This window comes from Syngnathoides biaculeatus, chromosome 9 (genome assembly GCF_019802595.1).
Source record: "Syngnathoides biaculeatus isolate LvHL_M chromosome 9, ASM1980259v1, whole genome shotgun sequence".
In the NCBI taxonomy this organism is placed as follows: Eukaryota; Metazoa; Chordata; class Actinopteri; order Syngnathiformes; family Syngnathidae; genus Syngnathoides; species Syngnathoides biaculeatus.
In genome coordinates, this window is record NC_084648.1 from 19547721 (window position 1) to 19559754 (window position 12034).

A 12034-nucleotide genomic window follows, 5' to 3' on the forward strand; every position below is an offset into this window, starting at 1 on the left:
GACGTCGCAATCGTGCACCACGTACCCGACTCTATTTTATCCGCTCTGCGTGCGAACTCGTCCTTTCACTTTCTACCGGGATGCTTCTGAGAACGTAATGGAGATTTGGATCAGCGCCGATCGGCCTTTCAATGTCTCGATCCATCTTTCCCTCACTCGTGAGCAAGACCGGTAACTTGACCTTCTGGTGTGGGAGGAGTCAAGATTCTAACCCAGGATCCCCGAACTGATAGGCAGACATGCTATCCACTAGTCCTCAATGCCAACTTTCTTAATTATCTAAATGGAAACAATTTATTGGCGCAGTCAATCGAGTGTGATGGCGGATGGTTGCACCTGTTGCGTGCTGATGATGTCATCAGGCTGTGACCATCGACTGGACTGAAGGCGTCGCTGCCCCGCGAGGATGAAATATTTTGGAAGAGTTGGGGAAAGTTGAGGGCAATATTGAGAGACAGATGACCTGGGTGGAATAGAATAGAACAGAGTCACGTTTTGATGGTCCGCTGAGGGTCCCCCTCCCCGGTGAGGTGTTCGGACATGTCCCAATTGGATAGTGCGAATATACTGATCAAGAACAGATTGGTGCAAATGACGTAGCGTGACAACGATGACGTCTTCAAACATTTCACGATAAAATGTCGCAAGTTAACGGCGAGGAGCTTGGAACGTTTGCTGGTTTTTCACGTGCGTTGCCCGATGGGGAAGCAGCTGGAAAAGCTGTCTGGGGCGGGGTCGAAGAGAGAATTCTTTTACGTAAACAAATTTGCTTCTTGATCCGTGGCAGTCTCCTCTGGCCGAGCCTCCCAGAAACCACAACGATGACGACATGTACACCAGGTTGGATATTTGACTGGCGCCAGGAGTGCGCAAGTATACGGAAAGAGTACTTTGAGATGTTAATGAATGAAGAAAATGGGTAGAGTAGAAGAGACGAGCGTGAATGAACGGGAAGTGGAAATGATTACTAAGGGGGAAGTTAGAAAGCCACTGAACAGAATGAAAAATGGAAAGACAGTCGGTCCTGATGACATACCGGCGGAGGCATGGAAGCGGTTTGGAGAGGTGGCTGTGAATGAAAGCAGGGAGCAGGCGGAGGAACAATTACAAAGATGGAGGTACGCACTGGAAAGGAGAGGAATGAAGATGAGCCGAAGTAAAACCAGAATATATGTGCGTGGACGAGAGGGGTGGAGGAGGAAGAGTGAAGCTCCAGGGAGAAGAGATAGCGAGGGTGGACGACTTCAAATACTTGGGGTCAGCAATACAGAGCCACGGTGAGTGTGGTAAGGAACAGTTGGCGGAAGGTGTCTGGTGTTCTATGCGACAGAAGCGTCTCCGCTAGGTTGAAGGGCAAAGTCTTTAAAACAGTGGTGAGCCCGGATTAGAGACGGTGGCGCTGAAGAGACAACAGGAAGCGGGACTGAAGATGTTGAGGTTCTCGCTCGGAGTGAGCAGGTTGGATAGGATTAGAAATTAACTCAGTTGAGGGACAGCCAAAGTTGGATGTTTTGGAGACAAGGTTAGAGACTTCGATAGTTTGGACGTGTTCAGAGGTGAGAGAGTGACTGTATTGGTAGAAGGGCGCTGAAGATGGAGCTGTCAAGGAAGAGAGAGCGAGAAGAAGACCAAAGAGAAGGTTGATGGTTGTCGCGAGGGAGGACGTGAGGACAGTTGAGGTTGGAGAGGAGGATCCACGAGATGAAAAAGATGACATGCTGTGGCGATCCCTAACGGGACAAGCCGAAAGGAAAAGAAGAAGAATGCAACTTTTGGAGACGGTCGATGCGAATGATGCACGAACTCTCCCTCAATCTGCTCATTCAACCCCCGCCACCTTTATTTCCACACTGCCAATCCTTTCACCCTGGCTTGACACTCGCAGCGTTGGCGCCTCATTACTGTGAAAAGTCGCCCGCAGATCATTTCTGTCCCTGTGGCGGAGAAAGGGTCCGATGTGATGCATTGCGCCTGATGAGCGCTCACTCTCCTGCATGATTCACAAGTGCGGACGCGTGCGTATATGCCATGCGCGCACGTCAACACCAACGATTTCTTGCACAGCGTATGAAGAGCGCAGGCACGTACGCCAAGCACGTCGAGGTTCACCTTCGCGACGACGTCCCTCCGGCGATGAGGGCGATTAGGTGTGATCATCAAAATCAGCGGCCGATTACTTGCTCCCGCTTGGCCTGTATGCGAAATAGTTTTCCTTTGCACTTGGTGAAAATGTTTGTCTGTCCGTAAATCTTGTCAACACACCGTCGTTAAGCTTCAGTGTCACCGTCAGGAAGAGTTTTTCACAAATACGACGACTCGGCCACGATGTCACGACAGGGTCGACCGATTGTATTTTAACCTGCATTTAATCCATTCTTGCACCCCATTCAAACAGATTTTTAGTTTGGATTAGATCACATATTTTATTTTACCCGAATCCTTTCTTTGTCCCTGTCACTGTTATTCAAATTCACCCAACTTTCATTGAGTCAAGGCACATATCTTATATTTGAAAAATCACATTTTTGGTGGCGTGAACGGCAACAGGCGGGTGCCCAGATTTATTGTGCCTTATGTTATCGAGCGGACCACCATCTAATGGACCATTCCGACTGGTGCTCTTAAGCTCCGCCCCCTGAGCTACAGTTGCCACGTCCCACAAGCGTCCAAAACGGCGACTGAACAGAAAAAGGTTTGCAGTCGATTCTCTATCCGCGTATTCCAGATCATATTGCGGTATGTTTTTTGCCAAATGCGTCAGACTTGTCCAAGAGGGTTCCACAGAGAGGTCTCCACTATTTCACGCAAGGATATGTACGCGGAATTAAGATTTTGGACGGAGTGAAACGTTGGCGAACGATAGAAAAAAGTTTGACGCCTCACAAACTTCATATTGAAATCCAACAGGATGAAATAGTGGAATCGTACCGCACATGTAAAGCAGGGTGAGTACTTTTTACTTGGAAAGTTCACGAGTAATAGCATCGTAGTCTTTATAAGTGAGTTCCGTTCAATTTTCTACAAGTGCATTTAAACATTGGTGATGAACTCGGTCAGTACCGTAGTCACCAGATGGAAAAAGTTACAAATCGGCAAGTCGACATTTCTCTCGCATGGCATGGCGCAATTACGTATCGCTAAGCAGACTCTTCGGCGTAAAACGTGACACACTTCATTCGGCAGGTCAGTGGTACGCTAACAAAGTGAAAGTTGTTCTCCTGCACTGATAATAATGAAATCAAACCCCGAGAAGATACTTCTCCCTCACTTACCTTCGAACATACAGCCTCGTGTTTGTTGTTGTTGCCCACATTTAGTTGTACGCGCGGCTCTTCCGCGAGCCTTAATCCGTCGTAGGCACTTCGTCAACCGTGTTTTAGGCTCTGGAAAATGAATCAAGCTGGCAGGATATCTTTCATCAGAATTGCACGTTCCCCAGACCCATCTGAGGACCATTTTCTTCGTAACAGGAACTTTTCCAAGCGCACGCTGCTGACAACTAGCACAGAGGGGGCGTGTCAAGCCAGGGGTTAAGACAATGCGGCTATCTGATTGGCTATTATTGTCCGAGCGATTGACAGGTCGGAAAGGTCCATTGTCCTCATTCGAGTCACGGGTGTGCTTCAGCTTATCCCAACTGCCTTCGGGCCAAAGCCGGGTTTCGCCCCTGATTGGTCGGAAGTCACAGACCAACATATGCAAACAATGAGCGCCAATCAATTCCACATTGTTAAAAAATCAGTTTTGATTGCCACTTAAACTTGACTCGATTTACGTCGTCCTCGAGCAACCCGGGAAATGACATTAGGCGGTGCAGGTCCTCCTAATGAAGTGTGCAGCGAAGTGGCGCCTATAAGCTTTCGGCAAATTAGCGTAGTAAGTGTACCGATTTTCAATTTTCCAGCAAGGCCGCAGTTGTTGAATTGAACGTCACATTCGTCTTAATTGCTTTGATTTGTATCGTGCTTCTTGCAGTCCTTAAAGATGCTTCATCTTTCGCTCTTTTCAGCCGAGCACTTCTGCGGAAACGCGCCTCTGCTGCGCCTACGTGGAGGCGTGTAAATCTTAACTCGCACTCTGCTCCTTTCTGGAGTGCGTCGTCGTCGTCGGTGCGCAGAACGGCAAAAACAGCAGTCGGCGTCGTCAGCCTCTGTCGCACAGAGGAGCCCTGACACGATGGCGCTCTCATTACATCCCCTCCGCCGCGTCGCCTCCAGGCACTTACACCTCATGAATAATCCATCCGGACTCCCGCGTCCCGACGAGGCGCTTCGGACGTGGGCGGCTGACCCCGGCCTGATTCCGAGCGCCACACTCGGTCCTTGGAGAAAAGCCCTCATTGATGCCGCTTGTAAAACTTGGAAAGACCGTGTCGACAATACGGACTCATTTGACTCTAAAATAGCAATACATCGATGGCAAAGGAACTTTGTAGTTTTTCTGGACCAGCCAGGACACCTCAAGCATGTGCACCTTGTTTTGGTTTTGACCTTGTATTTGTTGCCACTTCACTTTTGAACACATTTCGGGAGGGAGCTCGGAAGTGAAGTGATATTGTGTAGAATGCCACATACGCACCACGTGGTCCGAACAGAACCGGGAATGCGTTTCTGAACCTTTTTCTGAGCCAGGGCACATATTTCACATATGAAGTCTCACATCGGAAAAGTCTCGTCACACACCGACAAGCAAAAAAAAAAAAAAAAAAATTCACAGAAAGTAAGCAAATTTATTTGTGTGGTGCATTTCATACACGAGGTAACTCAATGTGCTTTACATGATTCGAGGCATTTAAAAACAAAGAGATAAAACATTTGAAAGAGGATTAAAAACAATAAAAATGACCAAAAAATATTTAAAAAAACAAAGAGAATCAAAACCACTTGCAGTGCAAGTAATCAAAAAGTGGATATATTCTAAAAAGCAAAAAAAAAGCAAAAAAAAAAAAGAGTTTTCAACTTGGATTTAAAAACATTCACGCTTCGGGCGGACCTTACCTCTGTTGGCAATTTATTCCTTTTTTTTTTTTTTTTTGCCAGCATAATAGTTAAATGCTGCTTCGCCTTGTTTGCTTTGGACTCTGCGCTCCACTATTTGAGCTCAGAGCTCTACTGGGTTTGTATTCCGTCGGCATTTCTTTCATGTATTCAGGACCTAAATCCTCTAGTGGTCTACAGACCGGTAGCAGAACTTTAAAATCTATTCTAAAGCAGACTAGAAGCCAGTGGAAGGACTTTAGGATTGGAGATTCAGGTTTTTGGGATGATCTACTAAGAAAAGCCGAGTACCCTCTCGCGGGCAGCGTCCCATTTTTGGGACAAGATTATAAATTAGTGAAGTTATCATATAACTTAACCATAAATGAAAAAGAAGTTATTTCCTTGATTTGTCCTGTTATGAGACTTTTATCTCAATAAGGCAAAAAAATTGCCACCCTCAATACTCTTTTTGGGAGTCCAATCAGAAGACCATTACAATGGTCAAGTCTACTACTCTAGAAACTATATAAACCCTCCTAAAATGTCTGTATGTATTTATTTATTGAATATTTCTCTGGGTTAGGTCACATTCAGTAAGAGTCGGGACGTAAATGAATGTTGGTATTAGCAATGATATTTCTCCAGTGTTTTAAAATTGATTTTTCCATCGCTGCCCAAGTGGCTTGCAGATTTGTTTTCCTTTTGAATGTTTTGTAAGTAAATAGGACCTGGATTTCTTTCTCACCACTTTTTTTGCTGATTGTTTAAGCCTTCCAAAAGATTTATTGGACGCCAGCAGTGCTTCAGTTCGACAAAGCAACAGTACGACTTTTGTATGAAAGACAGACGAGAGTTGCATACGCAGGTTCAATTTACTCTCTGCCATTTAGTGAAAGGTTGTTAAATTCTTCTTCTTGCCATTGATAGTTGAACAAAGATACACTATTTGCAGAATGTAGATAACTGCGCTATAGAGAGACAAAATACACGTAAAATCCCGTGTGCTGTTTAATTGCTGCGCCTGCATTGCCGGCCAAAGTGTACGCATTTTTTTTTTTTTTTTTTTTTGCACATTCCAGGTCCAAATCAATCCAATTTTGAGAATGAAATCAATCATTTCTTGGGATGGACACGGTAATCAATTCATTCATCAATGAGTGTTCCTTCAATTGAGCGATAAATGTTGTTTTAAAGCGATTGAGACAAAACGGAGTCCACAGTCTGACTAAAGAAAACGAGCGATTTCAAATATCTATTTAAAAATGGGCCCGTTTAGATGAAGGAAAAACAGTCACAGAGATGTGAAATAATTACTAATGTGTTCAGACACATGTTTGGTCATCACTGTCTGTCCATATTTCACACTCATTTGGAAGTGGAGAACACATTATTATAGTAAAGTGTACATGCCTTGTGAAATAGTTTTCAATCAAATCTCTTTTATAGTCTATAATCTTATTGATATTTCTTTGAGTAATCACTGTCGTCCCCCTTCCCCAAAATCCCACAACACAAAAACAATAAAAGCAGCCTTTGCTTAATGGTTAGCATTTGCAATGAGCATTAGCGCGCTAGGGATTACAATTTTAGTTTAAAGAAAAAAAAAACTACGATTACGCATGTAACAGCGTCTTAAAAATTATTTTTTAATAATCATACTCTGGCATCATTTTTGCCCAACATTGCGTCCGTCTGCAACATGCATCGAAACATGAACGTTGGGCAGATAGTTCGCAAATAACCTTTCAGGAACTTTCATTGCGGAACGGCTGAAGTTTTTTGCTTCAAGCAGTTGTCGCGGTCGAATTAGCCAAGTGAACCATTTCTCTCTTTTTTTTTTTTCCCCCGAATGTCAAACACGTATCTCGGCTCCCCGAAAACGCGATCGCCTCGGTTTTGATATGAATACATCAATGCTGCTTTGATACGCTCACTAGAAAGACGGAACTACATGTGTTCTGGAGTCGCTGTGCGTGTGTCGTAATTATCCGTCTTGGACTTGCCCGCTCGCGCTGTTTGACTTTGTGGGCTAATTGGCTCGCTGTCTCCCGTTTCCAGGACGACAACTCCATGTTTTTCCAGTTCGGCCCGTCGATCGAGCAGCAGGCCTCGGTCATGTTGAATATCATGGAGGAGTACGACTGGTACATCTTCTCCATCGTCACCACGTACTACCCGGGCTACCAGGACTTTGTCAATAAGGTGACTAAACAGTCGTTCGCGACGCGTCGACGGATGTGCAGATTGTTATCGTGAGCGTGAGCAGGTGGCTATGTGTGTCATCACGGTCGATATGGAAATGAAACGCCGGAAATGAACATCAGATCGGGACGAGCTGAGGTCGGCGGGGAAAATTAATACATCGTCTCAACATTTACCAGATTCACTTAGTTGTTATTATCTGTCGCTTTGAGCACATAACTGGAGTGCTTTCACTTAATGTGTTTGGCCAATCCGCCGTGCCATTTTTTTTTTTTTCCCACATTCTGCTTCCGACCATTTTGTAATATTTCTCACTTGATCCATAAATGATGAAGCGGTTCCCCACAAAGGCAGCCGAAGCGGAGGACCCTTCTTGTCTGGGTTCAAACCGTAATTTCGAGCTTTTAAAAAAGAGAAGGTTGGCAGACTCTGATGTACAGTAAATGGGCCGCGCGTTTCATTTTCTGATTGCTTTAATGGAAGGAGCAGACTGCCTGAACACTTCTCGGTTTTTTGTTTTTTTTTTCGTCATTTTTTTCCGCCCCTAAATGCTGCTGCTCCTTATCTCCCGGGCCGAGCGAAAACTCTTAAAAGGAGATGACACCCCGAGTAATGCGGAACACCAGCCGTACGCTTGATACTTGCAGAAAAAGTTGGACTTACTCTTGGGTTCAAAAGGAGAAATATGTATATTACACGCATACATCTTCTGCTGTCGAGCGTGTCGATGAAGTCGGCGGCTTGAATCCTTTTCCAACTCGTTTCTCGGCAAATCTTTCAGCGTTGAAGAAAACAGAACCTCCAGCCGCCAACCGATCAAAACAGAATAATGTCACTTGTTTCCACCAGGGCGGCGCGCTCGGCTCAGCCGGTAAAGCGTGAGGCTCGCAGTTCTCGAAGGTCCCGGGTTCAATCCCCATGTTCTCCCCGTGCCTGCCTGGGTTTCCTCCGGGCACTCCGGTTTCTTCCCACAAAAACATGCAACATTAATTGGACACTAAATTGCCCCTAGGTGTGATTGTGAGCGTGGTTGTTTGTCTCCATGTGCCCTGCGATTGGCCTGGCAACCAGTTGAGGGTGTACCCCGCCTCCTGCCCGTTGACGGCTGGGATAGGCTCCAGCACTCCCCGCGACCCTCGTGGGGATCAGCGGTGAGGAAAATGGATGGATGGATGTTTCCACCGGCAACACTAAGTTCGAAGTGTGCACAAGCGCGGCAAACAGATTTGACTGCGGGGGAAAATACGAAACTTAGCGTTTGGTCTTTCCAAGACCAGACTTGAGGACGTTCTAATCGACCGTCCGCCATGTTTGAGGATGAAAACGGCGGCCGATTTTCATCCCTCACACCGGCGTGACATCAGACACGCTGTCGGATGCTTGCTGTGGAGTTTGCAGATTGGGTTTCACCTTGGCTTGAATTGGATTCATAAGAATGCCTGAACAGTATCTAATCTCGGTCAAATCCGTGCTGGATGGAGATTGTATGGATGGAAGGCCGTTAAACGTCCACTGGGGGATAAGGTAGAAGCTCTTTTCGCGGTTTCGATGTGGTGACGACGACGACACGCTTCGAAGGCAGTGGCCGCCTCCTAAGAGATGTGCTGTTGCCATAGCGGCGGTTTTAGCAGAACTGGAAAAAAGTTCTGCAGAAAAAGAAGCAGGGAAAAGATTCTTTCGTCATGAAAGGGATTCTTTTTTTTTTTTTTTCCCCCACCCTCGTCGCTAATTGCATCAAGAGAAACCGAACACGTGCAGTCATTTCATTGTTGATCGAAGGGGTCAAAAGTAATGAAACTTTGAATTTCATAATTGGCTGACCTGGATCAGATATTTCAGGAACCGCAAGTCAGAGGCCTGTAACGTCGTCCCAATCTGGGATTCTTTTCTGCTCGGATTGGATTTTACGACGCTGGTCGGCAGGTTCTTACAACTGTAGATCACTCAAGTTTCCATTTTGCCTGGCTCAGGCGGGCTAGGACTCGGGTTCCATTCAAGTCCGTTGCGTCGGCAGTTCAAGACATCTCACAATTCAGATCAAATGTTTTGCAGTCGTTAGAGACTTCTGAAGTCTGTCAAATCTCTTTCTTCTCCGTCAAGGTCCGCAGCACCATCGACAACAGCTTTGTGGGCTGGGAGCTGGAGGAGGTCCTGCTGCTGGACATGTCAGTGGACGACGGGGACTCCAAAATCCAGAACCAGCTGAAGAAACTGCAGAGTCCGGTCATCCTGCTGTACTGCACCAAGGAGGAGGCCAGCACCATCTTCGAGGTGGCTCATTCCGTGGGGCTCACCGGCTACGGCTTCACGTGGATCGTTCCCTCGTTGGTGGCCGGAGACGCGGACCACGTGCCCGCTGTGTTCCCGACGGGTACGCGCACGCTCTCGATCGCATCCCCTCAACTATCGTCTTCATCGTTGGACGGCCTCCGTCGCGTTTTCTCACTCTCGTCTGGCAGCAAATTAAAACCGAGATCGCATCACCGTTGCATTTTACGATGACACTCATAAAACCATCTCCGATAGTGTCGAATACTATAAATGTAATAAAGGCAATAAAGTCTCGGGCGACGTCGGCTGAGACTTTTCAATAATGTTACGCTAAAGACGACACAGAGACTGAAAAAGGAAATCAAAGAGGAAGAAAAGTTCACCGACGTTTTCACAAACATGAATTTGCGTCGTTTCTTGCTGCTTTCAACTGGGCTGCAGTCCGCATTTAGCGGCTTTATCGACTTACTGCACGTTCCCCGCGTGCCTCAGCAGAGCTCCCCCCGCGATCCAGCTAAGCAGCTTTTCCGCGGGCGTACCGGGGAGGTCGGAAGCCGCCGCCGGTCACTCGTTGGTCCATCCGATCGGTCGTCATCGATGTAACGTTCAAATGAGCTAGCTGAGGCTGTTCCCGTGACTGCGAGGTTGACACCGCAGCGTTTGTAGTCCGCCTTGCTCAGTTTCCTCGCCGCCCGCAGTCTCCTCTCGAATACAAAATGGAGTTGTTACGGCAACTAACAGAAGTTTATACAGGAGATTTTTGTTTCTTGTTTCTCTGCAAGCCCCCTTCCAACTGATTTTTTTTTTTTTTTTTTTGCTGACCCCAACTGAGCTGCGTCGGAGTCAAATAAAAATAATAACCAAGAAAATAATAGGCTGGTGTCTCGGGCTTTGTTTTGCTCAGACGTCAACTTCAATCGTATTTATTTAGGGGGAGCTCGTGGAGGGGGCATCTGGAAAATACACACAGACGTTTATTCTAATTTGCTAAATAAAGCAGTCACGGTGGCGCAGCTGGAGGGCGTTGGCCTCACGGTTTTGGGTACCGGGGTTCAAATCCCGGGTTCGCCTGTGTGGAGTTTGAATGTCCTCCCAGTCCTTTTCTCCAAGCACTCCAGTTTCCCTCACACATCCCAAGAACATAAATTCATTGGAGACTCCATTTGTGAGTGCGACTGTTGTCTGTCCAGTTCAGGGTGTGCCCGGCCTCCTGCCAAATGACAGCCGGGATAGGCAGTAGCATTTCCGCGACTCTTGTGAGGAGGATAAGCGGCTGAAAAAATGGACGGATGATAAATAAGTAAAACATTGACTGACAAGCAGCTGTGGACGACAAGGAAAGTCTGACCTGACACCAGCGTGGGCTCTAAATTCATCCGTTTCCGCTCAATTTGAAATGTGCAAATAAAATGCAAACCAGCCAAGGAGCATAACCCCGAAAATGTTCTGCTTTATGGCTGAGAGCGATGCATGCAGACATCAGCGTTTCCTCCTGCTTGGATAGCCAAGCAGAACTAAACGGGCTGAGGGCTCAAGCGCAGTCGCCACCAAGACTCATCGTCAACAGCGTTTTTCCTTCATGAGCATTACGCATATATGTGCACGTATTAGCGTGAAGGTTAGCTCGGTTGAGTGCGTTACACGTCTTTTCGTTATCATCACACTTCTTCCCAGACTGGCATGAAGATGGCCAGGGACCCCTTGGGTTCCTCCTCAAATCAATCTCTCTAATTCCCAATCAACCCGAACCTAACCCTCGGAGTCCCTATCCCTTACCCTAAGTCCACTTACCTTTTTCCGCATTTCTTGCCTATCCCTTCCCCCAATCCCTATCCTAATCCTAAATCCACTGACCTTTTCCCACATTTGTTTCCTAAACCATGTCCTTAGACTATCCCCAACCCCAAACCCTTACCCTAACCTTAGGATTTGACTTCCTATCCTTAGACTATGCCCAAACCCTTACCCCTAACCTTAAGATTCGACTTTCTATCCTTATAACATCCCCATCCCCAAACCCTTACCCGAACCTTAATACTCGACTTAAATTTGCTTTCACTGACAAACCCCGAGACACTTGACTTGTGACGTCCAAAGGGACACAACAGATGACTTCACTTGACTCGGAGTGAGCGCCTGAAGAAGGCTTGCATTAGCCGAAACGTTGCGCAACGAGACTCACTCTTTACAATGTTTCTAATTGGTAGTATTAAAATTGGAGGTTGGTCGGAAACAATTGGCAACAAAAAGGATGGAGGCAGGCGTGCAAATTTTATTAATTAACACAACAAATTATGAGGTTATTACTAAATTTGAAAGGATGGGAAGAGGGAGTCAGTTTGGGTGAACAAATCTTTGGGTTGGAGGGCCCGTGCACCCCTCCCCCCTTCTTCATTCGTGGAGAGGGGTTCATCGCTACGCACCTAACCCTAAGTCCGCTTACCGTTTTCCTTATGTGATCCCTATCCCTTACCCGAGCCCTTACCTTAACCCTAGGATTTGAACGGTAAATTTATTTGAACTGACAAACATCGACACATAAGGCTAACGACGTCCAACTGGACACTGCAAGCGACTGACAA

The 12034-nt window shown here is 46.6% G+C and overlaps 1 protein-coding gene across 2 annotated transcripts in view; it reads left to right on the plus strand.

Annotated features, from left to right (window-relative positions):
- grin2bb (glutamate receptor, ionotropic, N-methyl D-aspartate 2B, genome duplicate b) overlaps nucleotides 1–12034 on the plus strand; it is a 116002-nt gene that overhangs the window by 59197 nt on the left and 44771 nt on the right. For both annotated transcript variants that reach the window (XM_061828706.1, XM_061828707.1), the window contains exons 4-5: nucleotides 7038–7181; nucleotides 9282–9552. In XM_061828706.1, the coding sequence (XP_061684690.1) occupies nucleotides 7038–7181; nucleotides 9282–9552 (415 nt within the window). The remainder of the gene's footprint in view (nucleotides 1–7037; nucleotides 7182–9281; nucleotides 9553–12034) is intronic.